This window comes from Chrysemys picta, chromosome 20 (assembly GCF_011386835.1).
Source record: "Chrysemys picta bellii isolate R12L10 chromosome 20, ASM1138683v2, whole genome shotgun sequence".
Taxonomy (NCBI): Eukaryota; Metazoa; Chordata; order Testudines; family Emydidae; genus Chrysemys; species Chrysemys picta.
This window is the reverse complement of record NC_088810.1, coordinates 9406953-9425908: the sequence shown is the minus strand read 5'-3', so window position 1 is coordinate 9425908 and position 18956 is coordinate 9406953. Positions and strand designations below refer to the sequence as shown.

The window sequence follows — 18956 nt, the reverse complement described above, 5'->3', positions numbered from 1 at the left end:
CCACCACTGCCCTGGGGAGTTTGTTCCAATGGTTACTCACCTGCACTGGGGAAAATCTGTCTGATTGCTAACATTCTCCTTCACATGTGAGCAAAGGGGGGTTACGGGGCCCTGACGTACCTCATGGGGGCAGGGGGTATATGGGGCACCTCTGGGGTGATTGGGGTTTATATGGGGCCCTGGAGTGTCTGCTGGGGGAGGGAGACTACATGGGACTGAAGTGTCTGGGAGGGGGGCAGGGGATATACAGGGCCCTGCTGTACCTCTGCAGGGGTTATACAGGAACACACATTGAGGGGTGGGGGATTATAAGGGGCCTTGGTATGTCTCAGGGGGTCAGGTTATACAGGGCTCTGCCATGTCTCTGGGTGGGCTCCAGCACTGGGGTGGTCAAGGGGCAGATGCCCATCAGCCACATATCCGAACCCCTGCCTGCTGCACTCACCCCAACTCAAAGCTACTGGGTCAGCCAGCGCCAGGATACTAGGGCAGGTGCTGCCCCACACTAGCTGGGCTAGAGCCCCCCATGAGTGCTGGGAACAGGGGTGTTGCAGCCTGCCAGAGTCCTGGCCTCTTTAGTCCAGGCTGGTGGGCAGCCCCTGGCCCTCAGAGAAACCTGTCCCCCCGGGGGGCAGGCCCCAGGCAGGTTGAAGCCACTGACTCCATCCCAGCTAGGAAGACTTCAGCTGCTGGCAAACTCCAAGCAGCTGCTGCCAACACCTGCTCCCAGTCCTCTGGGCTGGCTGTCAACCTGTGGAACTCCTTGCCAGGGGAAGTGGTGAAGACCAAGACAATAACAGGGTTCAAAAAAGAACTAGATAAGTTCCTGGAGGATAGGTCCATCAGTGGCTATTAGTCAGGATGGGCAGGGGTGCTGTCCCTAGCCTGTTTGCCAGAAGCTGGGAATGGATGACAGGGGATGGATCACTTGATGATTCCCTGTTCTGTTCATTCCCTCTGGGGCACCTGGCACTGGCCACTGTCAGAAGACAGGGTACTGGGTTCGATGGACCTTTGGTCTGACCCAGTCTGGCTGTTCTTATGGCTGCAGCTCAGTGCTGCCAGTCCCAGACACCAGCAGTCCCCCAAGGCTGCCCCCCACACACACAAGTGGGGGCTGGAAACATCACCCCTGCCGTTTCTCCAAAGAACAAACAGCAGCATCTCCACTGGGTAGGGTTACCATACGTCCGGATTTTCCCGGACATGTCCGGCTCAAATCCCCGTCCGGGGGGAAATCCCCAAAAGCCGGGCATGTCCGGGAAAATCGGGAGGTCAGCCGGGCCGGCGGGGAGCCGGGCCCGCGGGGAGCCGGTCAGCCAGGCCGGCGGGGAGCCGGGTCAGCCGGGCCCGCGGGGAGCCAGGCCCGCGGGGAGCCGGGCCCGCGGGGAGCCGGGTCAGCCGGGCCCGCGGGGAGCCGGGCCCGCGGGGAGCCGGTCAGCCGGGCCGGCGGGGAGCCGGGTCAGGCGGGCCGGCGGGGAGCCGGGCCGGCGGGGAGCCGGGTCGGCCGGGCCGGCGGGGAGCCGGTCAGCTGGGCCGGCGGGGAGCTGGGGGGTGCGCCGGGCCGCCGGGGGTGGTCGGCCGGGGCCCGAGCTGACCCAGGCTGGAAACGCCGGGGGGCCAGCCTGGGCCGCGCCTCCTCCCCCCACACTCCCCTTACCTGCTTCAGGCTTCCCGCGAATCAAATATTCGCGGGAAGCAGGGGAGGGGCGGAGACTTTGGGGAGGGGGCGGGGTTGGGCGGGGCTGGGGCCGGGGAGTGTCCTCCATTTGGAGGCACAAAATATGGTAACCCTACCACTGGGGCACAGTGGCGCCTGCAGCTGGCACTAGAGCTGCCCAACGGCAGGGGGTGGGGGGGATTTCCCTACAGAATTTCAATTTTTGGCCATACAAAAAAATCAGAAATAGCATGTCATGGTGCCCCATGTCTAGACGTCTAGTTCAGGTGCATCACACTCCCATTCTCCTCTCTGGGCTGGGCACTTTAGCTGGGCTACATCTCCCATGATGCACCAGTCTCCCCTCTGGCTCTGCCCCCAGAGTTATCTCCCTTCTTGTGGAGAGGATAGAGTACATGGTCAATAGACTGTTTACAGGAAATACTTCCCCTAGGAGGAAAATGGGGGCACGACCCATTCGAACTACAACTCCCATGATACACCTCTCCTCTCTGGCTCAGCCCCAGTGCCTCATGGGAGTTGTAGTTCAGCTGCCTCACATTCCCCATGAGCTGGGCTTTGTTGCAGCACTATATTTCCCATGATGCACCCCTCTTGTTCAGCCACGACAGTGCATCTTGGGAGTTGTAGTCTCTCAAAAGAACACAGTGTATCATTGGAGAAATACTACCAATGGGGAGTGCATTCCACACAAGAATGGGGACATGAGCCATCCAACCTATAGCCCCCATGATGCACCACTCCCCTGTGGCTCAGCCCCAGAGTGCATCACGGGAATTGTAGTTCAGGTGCCTCTCAGTCTGACCCCTCCCCCATTCTCCATGAGCTGGACGACTTTTCCCATGAAGCATCCCTCTCACTCAGCCACCACAGTGCATCTTGGGAGTTGTAGTCTAATATACTATCAATGTGGAGTATATTCCATAGGAGAAAGGGGGCATGAGCCAGCCAAACTACATCTCCCACAATGCATTAAACAAGCAGTGAGGCTGCAGTGCATCATGGAAGATGTGGTCCAGCCCAAAAAGAACAGAATTGAACTACTGCTCCCATGACACAGCACAGAGGCAGCACTTCACCAAACCAGCCCAGATCTCTACCGGTGACACAAGCCCCGTTCTCCTGCCAGACACAGCTTGGCTGGCCAATTTCAGAGCAGCCCCAAGGGCTGGTCCCCAGCTCTTCTAGCAACATGGGACCCATGGCTCCAGAAGTCAGATATCTCATCCAGCACCCTGGGCCGGCTGGAGCGGGGACCTGAACTCGCCCAGCTCCGGGACGGTCAGGCCAGAAGGACCTACCTGCTCTGGGGCTTGGTGGCTACTCTCCATGAGCATTGCAGGAGACACACAGAGCAGGCCCCTGGCAACGTGCACACGTGTCCAGCTGCCACGTGGGGGGCAGCTTTGGATCCACCAGTTGCCATGAATCACCTCCAGTCTCCAGTGCAGGCCAGCGTCCCCTGCCCCACAGTGTGGACCCCAGCAGGGAGGCCTCTCCGTGGGTGATGGCAGACACCAGCAGGACACTGTGCCCCCCAAGGGACAAGACTCCCCTGGGGGGGGGGAAATCAATCCCCCCTGAGAGCAGGCTCCAAGCGCTAGGGCTGCCCCAGCTCGTTGGCAGGGCCAGACAGGTGGTGCCCAGTCCTGGCATTAGGGTCTCCAAGCCATCAGCTGCCAACGGGGGCGGGGGAGGGAGCTGCCAAGGGCATCCCTGGCACAGTGAGGAAGTTTTACATTTGGCTTTTACATTTGGCTTCTTTCCCACAGCAATGTCTCCAAACTACCCCACGATCTTGCCCATTCCCCTGCCAGACTCGTTAGCATTAGGGCCCCGTCATGCCAGGCGCTGCGCAGACACACACCAAGAGAGGCTGTGTCTCAGCGTAGATCAGTGCCCCATTGTGCCAGGCGCTGCCCAGACACAGCGAGAGACAGGCCCTGCCCCAGCTGAGATCAGGGCCCCCTTGGGCCAGTCCCTGCCCCAAGGAGCTCACAGTCTAACCAGCCATAGCAGATATATGAAGGCTCACCCTCTCCCCGTCCCCTCGCCCGAGTGATTCAGTGCCCAGAGCTGGCAGCAGCAAGCAGGTCTCCAGGCTGCCCGCGGGCGGAAGACACCAGCAGAGGGACCGGGAGCCGGTGGAGCTGCTGTCACTATTTTATTCACCACCCCCTCCAAAGCAGAGACCCCGGGTCCAGCGGCGAGCGCAGGGGCCGTGCCGGGAGGGCCCGACGGGGCAGCCCCTCCGGCCTCTCCAGGGGAAGCCGCGCACCGTCTTTGGTACAATAAATTAAAGACAAACAGTACAGCACGAGCCACGGAGAGGGGGCAGCCAGCGGGCACGGGGCCACCACGGCCACGCTGGGGCCACACGGCCGGCCCGGCTCGCTGCCACACCAGTGCCGGGGTGTCGGACCACGGGGCACAGGGCTCATCCCCGGGGGGCAGGGCAAGAGGGGAAGAGGCTCACACCACCCTGGAGGGGGAGGAGGGTGGGGCAGGGCAAGAGGGGCATGGGGCTCTCCCAGCAGGACATGGGAGGGGGGGATCAGGGCGCTCCTTCTCCATGGTGGGAGGGGCCGGGGTCTATAAATATTGGCTAGGGCCCTGCTGCCCGGGGCAGGGGGCGGTTTTAGCAGCAATTCCAGTTGGACAGTGGGGCGGGCAGCCTGGCCGTCAGTCCGTGAAGTGCAGAGGGTCCCTCTGTCCAGCCGGCGGCCCCCCAGCGCCCACCCGGCCCAGGGAGCCAGTGTTAACAAGGAACCACTTACAGTAGGAACCAGATGGACACGAGGGAGGGGCAGTGCCAGCTCCGGGCCGTGGGGAGTCTGGGGGGCAAGGGCAGTGCCAGCTCCAGGCAACCACAGGGGCACTGGCTCTGCTGGCTATGGGATAGCAGGGGTGGCACTGGCTTGGGGGGGCAGAGGGCTGTGGGCATGGGGCTGGCTCTATGGGAGAACAAGGGCCGCGGTGGCTTGGAGGTGGGTGGGTCAGAGACCGTGGGCGGTGCTGGCTCCGGGGCAGGGCAGGGTGCCATGAGTGTTGCCACCCCCTGGGGGTTGTGGTGGGCAGGGCCAGCTCCCAGAGGCAGGGGGGCGGCGGGCAGCACCGGCTCCCGGGATGGAGGTGGGGGTGGCGGGCGGCGCCAGCTTGCGGGGCTGTGAAGATCCGTGGGCACCGTGCCCGCCCCCCGCCGGGCGGCGCATCCTAAGAGCGTTATGGCTTGAGGAGTCATCAAGAGCTGGCTGCCGTGCTCTGCGGGACGCACACGCCCAGCATGGGCGCCGAGTCCTCGGGCTCCGCCCGGCTGCGCAGGTGGGGGGGGTAGGCCAGCGGCAGCCCCCCCTCGCCCGCCCGCCCCCCCACCGCCGCTCTAGTCCGGAAGGCTGACGAGCCGAAAGGGGCGCAGTCCAGGTGCCGGGGGCCCGGGCCCAACTCCATGCACTCGGGGCCGTGGGGTGAGACGGGCGGGCGGTGGTAGTGGGTGCGCCCGGCCGGCTGGAAGAGCGGGTGCGGGCCCGCCCCGTGGAAGTGCGGTGCCGCCGGCTGGCTGGGCGTGGGCTTGTGAGGTAAGATCGGCGGGTAGCCATCGCTGGGCGGCGCCGGGACATCCCCCCCGGCCCAGAGGCGCGGTTGCTGCTGCTGGGGAGGAGCCTGAGGAAAGAGAGAGAGACGCCAGCGGTGAGGGGAGTAGGGCTGGGGACGGGCTAAAGGGGCAGGGAGGGGATAAGCTGGGGGTGTCAGCAACTCATAGTCAGTGTGGGCAGTGGGGAGCAAGGGGGCCGTACCTGGCGTACCTGTGGTGGTGGGATTGAGAGGGTAGGGGACAGGGGGGTCAGGCCTGTGGCTCTGCATCTTGCAGTCAGTGTGGATGGCATGGGGGCTGTACCTGGGGGCTCTGCATCTTGCAGTCGGTGTGGGCGGCGGGGGGGGCGTACCTGGGGGCTCTGCATCTCGCAGTCGGTGTGAACAGCAGCGGGGTGTTAGGGGGCCGTACCTGGGGGCTCTGCATCTCGCAGTCGGCGTGGGCGGCGGGGGGGCTAGGGGACGTACCTGGGGGCTCTGCATCTCGCAGTCGGCATGGGCGGCAGGGGGGGCTAGGGGCCGTACCTGGGGGCTCTGCATCTCGCAGTCGGTGTGAACAGCAGGGGGGTGTTAGGGGGCCGTACCTGGGGGCTCTGCATCTTGCAGTCGGCGTGGGTGGCGGGGGGGCTAGGGGCCGTACCTGGGGGCTCTGCATCTCGCAGTCGGTGTGAACAGCAGGGGGGTGTTAGGGGGCCGTACCTGGGGGCTCTGCATCTCGCAGTCGGTGTGAACAGCAGGGGGGTGTTAGGGGGCCGTACCTGGGGGCTCTGCATCTCGCAGTCGGCGTGGGCGGCAGGGGGGGCTAGGGGCCGTACCTGGGGGCTCTGCATCTTGCAGTCGGTGTGAACAGCAGGGGGGTGTTAGGGGGCCGTACCTGGGGGCTCTGCATCTCGCAGTCGGCGTGGGCGGCGGGGGGGCTAGGGGCCGTACCTGGGGGCTCTGCATCTCGCAGTCGGCGTGGGCGGCAGGGGGGGCTAGGGGCCGTACCTGGGGGCTCTGCATCTCGCAGTCGGCGTGGGCGGCAGGGGGTGTTAGGGGGCCGTACCTGGGGGCTCTGCATCTCGCAGTCGGCTGTGGGCGGCAGGGGGGGCTAGGGGCCGTACCTGGGGGCTCTGCATCTTGCAGTCGGTGTGAACAGCAGGGGGGTGTTAGGGGGCCGTACCTGGGGGCTCTGCATCTCGCAGTCGGCGTGGGCGGCAGGGGGGGCTAGGGGCCGTACCTGGGGGCTCTGCATCTCGCAGTCGGCGTGGGCGGCAGGGGGGGCTAGGGGCCGTATCTGGGGGCTCTGCATCTCGCAGTCGGCGTGGGCGGCAGGGGGGGCTAGGGGCCGTACCTGGGGGCTCTGCATCTCGCAGTCGGCGTGGGCGGCAGGGGGGGCTAGGGGCCGTACCTGGGGGCTCTGCATCTCGCAGTCGGTGTGGGCGGCGACCGTGCTGGCGTAGTAGCGGTTGCTGTAGCGGTAGTTGCGGTTGTCATTGGAAGAGCCACTGGAGCCGCCTGTGGGAGGAGAAAGAGGCTGTCAGTGCCGGTTCCAGGGCTGAAGGATCTGGAGGCCGTACAGAGCATGAGATGAAGCTGGCAATGCTGGTGGGTCAGGAGCTGTACCAGGGCTGGGGCAGGGAGTCTGGGCCATACCCAAGCTGGAGATGGAACTTGTGGTTGTGACACTCTACACCCCAGGGGTGATCCCTGTGACCCCCATATTCAACATTTGTTTATAATTGTGATATCGCATATAAAGCATGTCTTGTAAGGCATCATGGGAAAGGTGCTGATTTGCTGAAACCCACTGTTCTATCATGAATGCACATGAAGTTTTGAGAATTGTGTTGTATGATTGTCACTGAAATCGGCTGTGGGTTTGGGAAGCACCCAGATACTAGCTCCCCAGAGACACTAACCAGGGCGATAACCAACGCTGGGCAGGTGTCAAACAACCCATCAGCAGCCATTGTCCAGCAAGGGAGCTACAACGCAATGACTCACCTACACAAGGCCACACCAGGGGAATTGCTCAACCTTGCCTGGTGACTCAGCAATAACCCCAGACATGCCTGGACTTGTGCTCCCCAAGCACATGGGACTGAGGGTATAAAACAGACACAGGGGCCCCATGTTGGGCCTTTCTCCTGCCCCCACCTGCACTGCAAGCAACAAGGACACTGAGAAGACTGAAGACTCCAACAGAGGAGACTGGCCCAAGTTTCAAGGGTGAAACCCATGTAGTATGAACTGTAACATCCAGTGGGTTGAGAAAACTGCTTGATCTAAATACTGCCTAGTGTCTTACAGGTTTAAGATTCGATTATGTGCTAATTTTGTTCTTTTTGGTAACTAACCCTGACTTTTTGCTTATCACTTATAATCACTTAAAATCTATCTTTTGTGGTCAATAAACATGTTTTGCTGTTTATCTTTACCAGTGAGTTTGCCTGAAGTGTTTGGTGATTCTGCTCAGGTGTACAAAGGCTGGTGTGTATCCACTTTCCACTGTGGAAGTGGTGAACCAATTAATAAATTTGCACTGCTCGTCTTGAGCAGTGCAGGATGGTATATTCTGGGGTACAAGGCTGGGAGCTGGGGGGATTTGGCTGGTGCCTTTCTCTGTGTGATTGATGAACGGCTCTGGGGCATTCATGCAATCTAGCTGGGTGTGGGGCTCCACATGCTGGTGTGCTGAGTGACCCCAGCACCTGGAGGGGGTTGCTGCTTGTCATTAGCAAGGCATTGTGAGAGACAGCTCAAGCTGGGGAGTTAAGGGGGCACAGCGATCCCACAGTCCAGGCTGCACCCCAGAGATCCTGTCACACTGGTGCTGGGGGATCACGGGCGGGACACAGGGGGCTGCACACAAGCTGGAGACGGAGCTGCTGGTACTGGTGCCATGAGATTGGGGGCCTGAGGTAGAGGATTGGGGGCTGGGCACTGGGGGCCCTATCCAAGCTGGAGACGGAGCTGGTGGTGCTGGGGAACCGGGGGCCGGGACAGGGGATCGGGGTTGTTCCCGAGCTGAAGACAGAGCTGGTGGTGCTGGGGAACCGGGGGCCGGGACAGGGGATCGGGGCCGTTCCCGAGCTGGAGACGGAGCTGGTGGTGCTGGGGAACCGGGGGCCGGGACAGGGGATTGGGGCCTTTCCGAGCTGGAGACGGAGCTGGTGGTACTGGTGGATCGGGGGCCGGGACAGGGATCGGGGCCGTACCCGAGCTGGAGACGGAACTGGTGGTGCGGGGGAACCGGGGGCCGGGACAGGGGATCGGGGCCATTCCTGAGCTGGAGACGGAGCTGGGGAACCAGGGGCCGGGACAGGGGATTGGGGCCGTTTCCGAGCTGGAGACGGAGCTGGTGGTACTGGTGATCGGGGGCCGGGACAGGGGATCGGGGCCGTACCCGAGCTGGAGACGGAGCTGGCGGTGCTGGGGAACCAGGGGCCGGGACAGGGGATCGGGGCCGTACCCGAGCTGGAGACGGAGCTGGTGGTACTGGTGCTGTGGCTGTGCTCCATGGCCGGGCTGGTGGAGTTGCTGTTGCTGGTGTTGGTGCCCTCATCGCTGGTCTTCTTGAAGAAGTTGTGCTGCAGGGCGTAGAAGGGCGTGATCCGGCTGCGCGGCTCGTAGTCCAGCATGCGCAGCACGAGGTCCTTGAACTTCAGGTAGTCCGAGGGCAAGTGGCCCTGCTCGCCCGCCCGGCGCCCCCCGGGTCCGCCGCTCTCCACCCCCAACACCTCGTGCAGCCGCCGTGTGCCCGGCACCTTGTATTCCTGCAAGGGAAACATGTTTAGCAAGGGGGCCCGGCTGGGATCCTGGTGGGGGAAGAGAGGCAGGGGTCCTGCAGGGCATGGGAGAGGAAGGAGGAGAGGAGAGATGCAGGAGTCCAGCCAGGGTGGACCTGTAGGTATCTCGGCAGGTGGCGGGGGGGATCCCAGCAGGGTGGGGAAGAGTATAGGAGAGACAGGGTCGGGGAGGCAGGGGGACAGACACCAGGGCAGGGATGGGAGGGGTAGGAGGGAGATGCGGGGATCCCGGCAGGGCGGTGGAGAGCACAGAAGACATGGGGGGGGGGGGGGGGGGTGGAATGACACGGGGATCCCAGCAGGGCAGAGAGGGGTTGTGGGGATCCCAGCAGAGCAGGGATGGGGTGGGTGGCGTAGCATGCAGCAGACGCAGGTTGGGGATGTGGGGTGAGATGCAGGGAACCTGGGGGGGGACCCAGCAGGGCGGGGATGGAGTGGGGCGTGGGAGAGGCAGTGAGGGGCAGCAGTGGGGACATGGGAATCTCAGCAGTCGGGGGGCACTGTGGGGGAAATGCAGATGAAGGACAATGCACAGGTAGCTGGTGCCCCAGGGGAGCGGGGTTCCTGGTGGCGGGGGCTAGGGAGCAGTGCAGGATATAGGGTGGCTCACGGGGGCAGGGGTAGCATGGAGGCACGGTGATCCCAGCAGCATGGGGGAGGGCTTGGCATCGGGGCCAGCATGGCAGGAAAAGGTGCATGGGGAAAACAGAGATCCTGCGGGGGCGGGAGGGGAGTTCAGGACCATGGGGTGAGGACCCCAGGGCCCCCATTACCTTTTTGACCTCCTTGTTCTTCTTGAGGGCCCAGCCCCCCTCGGGCAGCTTGTCGAAGTATTTCCGGGCCTTCGGCGCCTGCTCCAGCATGTGTGGGGGCGGCAGCCCCAGGACCTCCACAATCCTGTTCATCTGGTCTGCCTGCAGGGAGGAAGGGACGCGTCATGGGACGCCCGTGCCAGCCTTGCCCCACCCAGCCCCGCTCCCTCCTGTTATGAGGGCACCCGCGCCCAGCCTCTCACCCCAGGAAGGGGTGACATCCTGATTGCCACCAGCTGGGACTTTTCCGCCCAGAGGATTTCTCTATGGAAACGTGGTTCCTTCAAAAACTGAAAATTTCCCTGGGGGCAAAAGTTTGCATTTTGCCAAAACTTTTCCCATTTCCGTGGGGGGGGGGGGGGTAGCAGGGGAGCCAAGCAGGATACACTGGGGCTGGTTCCACCCCACTCTAAATAGTTCAGTTTGCTGAAATGAACCAAACACGCTTCGTTTTGAGTTTCAGAGCGGTAGCCATGTCAGTCGGTATCAGCAAAAAGTACTTGTGGGTTTTAGCCCACAAAAGCTTATGCCCAAATAAATTTGTTAGTCTCTAAGGTGCCACAAGTACGTCTCGTTCTTTTTGTTTTGAGCGTTCATCATTAAACTGCCCTTCCACAGGTGCCTCACGGGAGATGATGTTCATGTGCTTGGGCTCCCATCCTCCCCTCTGAGAGGAGCTCCTTGGATGGACTACGTCTCCCATGATGCACCATGGCACTCCCCCCCCCCTCCAAACAAGCAACAAGGTGCCTCATGGGAGATATAGTTTATATGGCTTGTGCTCCCATTTCCCCCTCTTTGAGCTGAGCTCCCTGGCAGGACTACATGTTCCATGATGCTCTGCTCTGATGAAGTGATGGGGTGCATCCTGGGAGATGCAGTCCAGTCAGGGAGCTTGGCCCAAGGCCCCCAAACAAAAGCTCCCATGATGCACCATGGTCCTCCCCTCACCGTCGATAGAGCCTGTTTTCCCCTCCCACCTAGAGAAGGGATGTGGCCCTCGGTCTCTGCCCATTGGCACAGCCCCAGTGGCAATTCCCTCTCCCATCCCTCACCTCGTTGGAGCCGCTGAAGAGAGGCTCCCCCGTGTGCATCTCCACCAGGATGCAGCCCAGAGACCACATGTCGATGGCCAGGTCGTAGGGCATGCCCAGCAGCACCTCCGGCGAGCGGTAGAAGCGGCTCTGGATGTACTGGTAGATCTGTGGAGATGACGGGCAGCGTGATGAGCCCCTGATGTGCTTTGCTGGGAAATACATCCCAGAGCAGGGATAGAACCCGGTCCTGGTTCCCAGCCCCTCTCTGCTCTAACTAGTCCCTATGCTCCTCCCAGAGCTGAGGGAGAACCCATGTCCTGACTCCCAGCCTCCCCTGCTGTAACCACTAAAGCAGGGGTGTGCGGATCTGGCAGTGGGGATGAGGTAGGGGTGGGGCAGGCTGTCCCCCCAGAGTGGGGTTAGGGGACGGGTGAGGCAGGGCTAAGCACACTCCCTGCTGGCAGAAGCTGCCGAAGTCAACAATCTTGAGGGTGCTGCACTTGGGGTTGCAGGGCAGGGGGCACGGGTGGGGCCTTGGCACAGGGGTGGGGCTATGGCACAGGGGCCGCAGCTTGGGGGTGGGGCCGTGGTTTGGGGGCGAGGCCGGCGCTCTCACCGCTGGCAGGAGCTGCCGAAGTCGACAATCTTGATGGCGCTGGGCTTGGGGTTGCAGAGAGGGGACGGGGTCATGACACCGGAGGGAGGGGCCTATGGCTCAGGGGGCGGGGCTGGGGCATTGCACAGGGGGCGGGGCTGCAGCTCGAGGATGGGGCCGGCGTACTCACCCGCTGGCCCAGCTGGCAGGAGCTGCCGAAGTCGACGATCTTGATGGCGCTGCGCTTGGGGTTGCAGAGCAGGATGTTCTCGGGCTTGAGGTCGCAGTGGATGATGCTGAGCTCGGGGGTGGCCAGGAAGAGCAGCGCCGTGCACAGCTGCTGGGCAAACTTGCGGGTGAGGTTGAGCGAGACACCGCGGAAGTTGGTGTTGCGCAGCAAGTCGTACAGGTTGTAGGAGAGCAGCTCGAACACCAGGCACAGGTGGCTCCGGAACATGAAGTGGCGCTTCAGGTGCACTGGGGGAGGGGGAGGGACTGTGAGGGACAGCCAGGGGGGCACTTCCCCTCCACCGCAACCCCCAACCTTACGGACGTGTTTAGTTCCCCCAACACGGCACAACGAGAAGAGGAGCAGTCCTCAGTATAACCTCCCCAGCTCCCCCCACATCTGCCCCGGCCCTCCAACATCCCCCCACTCCTCAATCTACACCCCAGCCCCCCGATATAGGTCCCCCTGCTCCCCAACATCCCCCCCACTCCCCAACAGATGCCCTAGCCCACAGGTACATGATGGCCCCCTGATGTTCCCCCCACTCCCGGATACATATCCCAGCCCTCCAAAATCCCCCCATTCCCCAACATATGCCCCTCCCCCCAACAACCTCCCACTCCCCAACAAACTTCAGCTCCCCACGTATGCCCCCCGCTCCCTGACAAACCCCCCCCCCACTCCCTAACATATGCCCCAAGTCTCCCCACATACACCTGAGCCCCGGACATTCTCCCCACTCTGATATACGCCCCCACTCCCCAATGTATGCCCCAGCCCCCTGACATACCTCCCACTCCCTGACATATGCCCCACCCCTCCAACATACACCCGGGCTCCTGGTACATGCCAGCTCCCAGATACCTCCCCTCTCCCCAACATATGACCTGGCCCCCCAACATCCCAGCCCTCACCATTGTTCCCCCAGCCCCCCAACTTCTTCCCCACTCACCGATGTAGTATTTCATCTCTGTATCATGCTGGTTCATGAGCTCCAGCAGCCGCAGCTCGATCTGGGCCTGGTTCAGAAATGCCTTCTTGTTCTTGATGATCTTAATGGCCACCCACTCCTGGTCGTGGTGGTCGTACGCCTTCACCACCTGGGGGGGGACAGAGCGCTGTTGGGGGGACAGCCTGACTCAGGGTGGGGAAAGGGGAGGGGTCAGACCAGTACTGGGGGTGGATGTGACAGATGCAGGTAGCTCTCAGCTGTGTGAAGGAGGCCTTGATGACCAATGAGTTGATTTCATAGCAGGGAATTAGGAAGGGGGGAAGAGGGTACGGCAGGGGTTGGGGGGGATTAGGGGTACAGCGGAGATTCAGGGGGGTCAGGGGCTGAGCTGGCTGAAAGAGCCCTTGCCAATGAGTGAGTCGATCTTGTAGCAGGGGGCTAGGGATATGGGGGCAGTCTGGGGGTCTGGCGGGGTTTTGGGGGTTTGGCGGGTTTTGGAGGCTGACCTAGTTGAAGGAGCCCTTGCCGATGAGCGAGTCAATCTCGTAGCGGGCGGTTAGGGACATGGGGGCAGTGTGGGAATACGGCAGGGTTTGGGGGGCTGACCTGGCCGAAGGAGCACTTGCCGATGAGCGAGTCGATCTCGTTGCGGAGGGGTTAGGGGTGTGGGGAAAGGGCAGGGTTTCGGGGATACGGCGGGGTTTGGGGGGCTGACCTGGCCAAAGGAGCCCTTGCCGATGAGCGAGTCGATCTCGTAGCGCTCCAGCCAGCGCTCCCCGCTCTTGACGATGTAATCGTAGTTGTCGTCGTCGTAGCCTTCGTTGTACACCTTGCGCTCCTTCTTGGTGCTCGAGTCCTCGGGGGGCACCTGCTGCGCCCGCCGCTTCTTCTTGGCATAGTACACCTGGGGGGGGGAGCAGGGGCAGAGTCAGCACCGGCCTTCTATCACAGGGGGAGCCGGCATCCCGGGTCTGGGAGCCTGCCCACGCCAACCCCCAGGGATCCAGCATCCCAAGCCAGGGGGCCCCCTCCCGTGCTTTGCCCATTCCCAGCACTCCAGGCCGGCCCATAATATGCACAGCGTCACAGTGGTCTCGGGGGGGCAGTGCTGCCCCAAAGCGAGACCACCCATTGGTGCCAACGCACCCCTGTGAGCTCACCTCATTGATGTGCTTGTATGTTTTGATGAGGTCGACGGAGAGCTTGCGCAGCGGCGCCGTGGCCGAGTCGCGGAAGGTCAGGGGGATTCGCCTCTGCAGGACGCTCAGGTCTGGCAGGATCTGCGGAGATTATGGACAGGCGGTCACGGCGAGGGACGGGTGCCCCCCGGGCACACCCCCTGCCTTCCCTCATCTGCGTCTATTCCCTCCTGGCATGGTGCCCTCCCATGACGCCGGCCAGGCTGTGCCAGGGCAGCAGGGATCCTGCGTCCGGCCCTAAGCCCGTCTGCCGGACGTATCCCAACTGAGGCCGGGCTCCCTGGCGGGGGGGGGGGGGGATCTCCAGCTCCTTCCAGGGCTCCTCGGCTGTTTGTCTGTCTCGTGGCAAGGGTCAGCCCGGGCCCTGTGCATCTAGAATCCCTCCTCCTGGAGCTGGCTCCTCCCCTCTAGGCACCCAGGCCAGAGGAGGCGGGGAGAGCCGGTACCTGCGGGTGATCAGCCATGGACTGGATGCTGGAGAAGGGGGCATGACCGTGCTGGCTCGACATGTTTGGCTCAGTGGGAAGGGAGACGCCCAGAGAGGCAGGCTGGCTGGCGGGCGGCAGCTGGCATCCTGCACTGCTGCTGCTGCCACCTGCGGGGCAGAGAGAGATGGAGACTGGATCAGTGCAAGTCCTTGGCCCGGCGGCCATTCCTCGATCCCCAAGTGCCCGCCTGCCCTCCCCGCTGGATCCCCACGCCTCTGCCCCTCCCGCTGCATGGTGCAGTCCCCAACTCGGTGCCCACGCCCCACTACACAACCCAGCAGCCTTCCTCCCCATACCCAGCTGCCAACTTGGATGCCGCTCCACGCCCCCCACCCGCTCAACTGACGGCCACACGCAAATTAGTTGCCAATCAGCTCGCTCACAGGTGGTGCAAATGGCCACTGCAGAGCTGCGCCCCGCCAGGATCCACTTAGCCTTAAGTAACAGCGCACCCTAGTTTGCGGGTGCAGGGACTGGGCGTTGCGGAGACCTAGTCCCAGCCGGGCTGGTGCTCACAGCCTGGGCCCAGGTGTCAACCAGAGCCGAGCGAACAACTGACGGGAGGGGTTCGGGGCTGCAAAAACTGAAAAGAAATCAAATGAATCTGGTTCCGTTCCAAGCCAAACTGAAGCTTTGCCGGGTTTTCTCGTCAAACGAAACAAATTTGCTTGGAAGGAAACGTTTTGGTCAACCCCAAACGATGGTCACCTGGACTTTGGGTTCATTTCGGGGCCTTTTCCCATCTTGATTTTGTTTTTAAAATATGAGCTAAATCGCTCAACGGAACCAGAGTCAAAACCCTGAGGGCCAGCGGGGCCCCAGCGCTCTCCCACCCACCAGAATAATCAAGGCCCCTGAGCAGAGAGCAGGGCTGGGGCACGCTATCCTCGCGCCAGCTGAGGCACCCACGGGCCAGGATCCTGCACGCCTGGACTGGGGCCCCACGACCCGCTGAGTGCTACGCGAGGAGCTGGTGCACCGGGATCGGGGCCCTGTGACCTGCTCAGGTGCCAGCTGAAGAGCTTATGCCCCGGGATCGGGGCCCTGTGACCCGCCTGGGCGCCATCCGAGGAGCTCGCGCACTGGGATCAGGGCCGTTTGACCCACCCAGTCACCAGTCGAGGGGCTCACATGCAGGGATCGGGGCCCTGCAATTCACCCAGGCACCAACCGAGGATCTCACGCCCAGGGATCATGTCTCTGTGACCCATCTGGGCACCAGGCGAGGAGCTCACATGTGGGGATCAGGGCCCTGTGAACCACCCAGGCACCAGGCGAGGAGCTCATGTAGGCTGGGATTGGGGCCCTGTGAACCACCCGGGCACCAGGTGAGGAGCTCATGTAGGCTGGGATTGGGGCCCTGCGTCCTGCGCTGCCCCGGCGCCAGCTGAGGAGCTTGTGCGCCAGGCCTGGGGAGGGGCCCTGCGACCCGTTCCAGCACTTGGCTGAGCGCCACCGGAGAGCCAGCTGGGAGGCTGGGTGGGGTCCCAAGCAGCACAGCTGCTGGGGTTATTTTTAACCCCCAGGGAGCAAGGCAATCCTGGCAGCTGATTGGGGCGGTGAGGAGGAAGTAGAGCCAATTGCTATGGAAAGATGGAGCCCCCGGCTCTGGGATCCTCCCATACACAGCACAGGAGCAGGGTGCCAGGGCCCCCAGCTCTGGGATCCCCCCACACAGAGCAGGGGTAGGTTGCCAGGGCGTGTCTGAGCCCCCAGCTCTGGGATCCCCCCACACAGAGCAGGGGCAGGGTGCCAGGGTGTGTCTGAGCCCCGGCACAGGACAGACAAGGCCAGTCCCAGCCCAACCCTGCATCACCCCCCTAGGGGAGGACTACCTACGATACTCCTACAACATCCGCTTTAAGTCCCTTCCTCCCTGCCAGCCTCTACACCCCAACATATGCCTTGAGGCCACCCTGTGGGTCAACAGAGACCTGGGACCCACCCCCAGCTCCTCTCCCCATCTGACCAGCATCCCGAAAAAGCCATAGGAACATAGAAGCAGCCAGAGTGGATCAGCCCCTAGGCCCATCTACTACTCCTGGGGAAATTCTGTGTCACTGCGCATGTGCAGAATTCATGTCCCCTGCAGATTTCTTTGCTTTCCTGCAGAAAACTGACTTTCTGACAGAGAAGCCCCAAGAGCGGCATGCGACCCTCCCCAGCAGTATGTTTTGGGTGCCCAAGGCAGCCGGCGGAGAGGTAAATCACTGTGGGGCAGGGGACGGGACTGGGGAAGACCCAGCTGCTGGCTTCTACCCTGTGCTGGGCTCAGCTCCTAGTTCCAGCTGGGCTTGGGAGGATGAGACTTCCTCTTCCCTTGCACAGCATCCAGGGCCAGGTCAGGCCCACCCACAGATTTCTCTCCAGGCTGCAGGAAGCTCTGCAAACTCCCCACCCATCGCTCCTCAGCTGCAGGGGAAGGGATCACTATACGGGGAGCTTGTCCCCCATTTGCCCAATCCCCCATGCATCCAGATCCCCTCATACTCAGACCCTCCCGCCGAGCCTCACCCCCCCCACCCACCCACAATCCTGCTGCCGAGCCCCACTCCCCCTTCACCTGAACCATCCCGAAGAGCCACCCACACCTGGATCCCCATTCTACCGAGCCCCAGCGGGCTGCACCTGGATCCTCACCTCACTGAGCCCCACTCTCCCAGCATCTTTACCCCCCACCCACTGAATCCCCCACACCCAACCCCCCCTGCCAAGCTCTATCACACCCACACCCTGCCCCTCTCAGCCCCAACCACCTTCACCTGGACACACACACCCCCTGCAGAGTTCCATTACCATTGCACTCAGAACCCCCCAACAAGCCCCTGTGCATCCAGAGCGCCTCTCACACCTAGACTGCCCCACACAGAACCCTCTCAACCCACACCTGGATCCCCCCCACACACTTGAATCCCGCTGGGCTGAGCCTGCCTGCTCACACCTGGTGCACATGACACGGAGGGACATGGTCCTGGGGTGTTTCTGGGGCAGGCTTGGTCCTGGTGCTGTGTCAGGGTTGGGTGCAGCCACACCCCCTCTGGCCTTAAATTCTCCTCCACCAGCCAGATCCATAGCAGACCTAGAGCAATGCAGCCGCTTACTTCAGCGGGTTCAATGAAGAGCCCGTCCTATCGGCACTGAATTTTAGAATACTGTGCGCAGGATTGTTATTTTGTTGGCGCAGAATGCCCTTAGGAGTAGTCTATCCAGGTATCCCATCTCGGCTAGCACCAGATTGTTCAGAGGAGGGTGCAAACCCCCTGCAGCCGCAGATGGGGATAACCTGTGCCCATAATAGCTCTCACCCTGGTCTCAGAGAGCTCAGCTGAAGCTGCAAAGCAGCTGATTTCAGATCCCTGCCCCACTTTGATATCATTATGTTCTCTCTGGCCATTCCTATTAGCCACAGAAATGCCAATCCCCTCTTTGTATCTTGTTGAGTTCTTGGACTTATCATAAGAACATAAGAACGGCCACACTGAGTCAGACCAAAGGTCCCTCTAGCCCAGTATCCTGTCTTCCTACAGTGGCCAGTGTCAGGTGCCCCAGAGGGAATGAACAGAACAGGGAATCATCAAGTAATCCATCCCGTCGCCCATTCCCAACTTCTGGCAAACAGAGGCTAGGGACACCATCCCTGCCCATCCTGGCTAATAGCCAATGATGGATCTATCCTCCATGAATTTATCTAGTTCTTTTTTGAGCCGTTATAGTCTTGGCCTTCACAGCATCCTGTGGCAAAGAGTTCCACAGGTTGACTGTGCATTGTGTGAGGAAATACTTCCTTTTGTTTATTTTAAACCTGCTGCCTATTAATTTCATTTGGCGACCCCTAGTTCTTGTGTTATGAGAAGGAGTAAATAACACTTCCTTATTTACTTTCTCCACACCAGTCATGATTTTATAGACCTCTATCATATCCCCCCCTTAGTTGTCCCTTTATCACCATCCAGTGGCAGGCAGTTCCACAGGCCAATCACACAGTTGATGACAAAGCCTTTCCTCAGATGGGTTTGCAGTTTCCCCATCTTTCAATTTCGTCACACGCCCCCTAGTCCTTGAGCTGTGAGGCTGGGAGAACAGACACTCCCGATACCCTTTCTCAATTCCACCGATCACTTTACAGATCTCTACAGTAACAATCCCCATCTCTCTCCAGTTTTTCCAGGCTCTAGATCATTCTCATCCCCTTCCTCTGACACCTCCCCATCCCAGTTCTGCAGTATCCTTTCAGAGTTGGGGAGCCCAGTAATGCACACACTATTCCAGGTGAGGCTGCACCACTGCTCTACAAAGAGGGGGCAGAGACGCAAGTCTCCCTGGTTAACATTCCCCAGCTCAGCCCTTATGTGCCCAGACGTGACAGGGGCTTTTCTAGCAGCAGCTGTGCAGTGGGCAGAACTCTCCACCGAGCTGCTCACAATGAGTGCTCGCGGGTCGTTTCCACGCCTGTCCAAGCGGTTTCAGTTTTTCCCTCTTGGGCACATCACTTTGCATTTAGCAAACTTGATTTCTGTCTGCCACCAAGGTCCTCTTTCACCCAGCTCAGTCAGCTCCCTCTGGAGCTCCTCGCACCCCTCC

General features: G+C 61.6%; 1 protein-coding gene across 5 annotated transcripts in view; it reads right to left on the bottom strand.

Moving 5' to 3' along the window:
* Positions 1-3830: 3830 nt before the first annotated feature.
* LOC101936665 (dual specificity tyrosine-phosphorylation-regulated kinase 1B) overlaps positions 3831-18956 on the bottom strand; it is a 31432-nt gene continuing 16306 nt past the window's right edge. For 3 of the 5 annotated variants that reach the window (XM_065574437.1, XM_065574440.1, XM_065574439.1), the window contains exons 2-11: positions 14334-14482; positions 13849-13968; positions 13404-13592; positions 12689-12836; positions 11698-11984; positions 10931-11077; positions 9837-9977; positions 8661-9030; positions 6663-6769; positions 3831-5341 (exon numbers count right to left, since the gene is read on the bottom strand). In XM_065574437.1, coding sequence (XP_065430509.1) covers positions 4922-5341; positions 6663-6769; positions 8661-9030; positions 9837-9977; positions 10931-11077; positions 11698-11984; positions 12689-12836; positions 13404-13592; positions 13849-13968; positions 14334-14482 — 2078 coding nt within the window. In that variant the 3' untranslated portion in view covers positions 3831-4921. Of the gene's footprint in view, positions 5342-6662; positions 6770-8660; positions 9031-9836; positions 9978-10930; positions 11078-11697; positions 11985-12688; positions 12837-13403; positions 13593-13848; positions 13969-14333; positions 14483-14827; positions 16847-18956 lie in introns of those variants that run through there. The other 2 variants (XM_065574441.1, XM_065574438.1) reach the window with 2 other exon arrangements.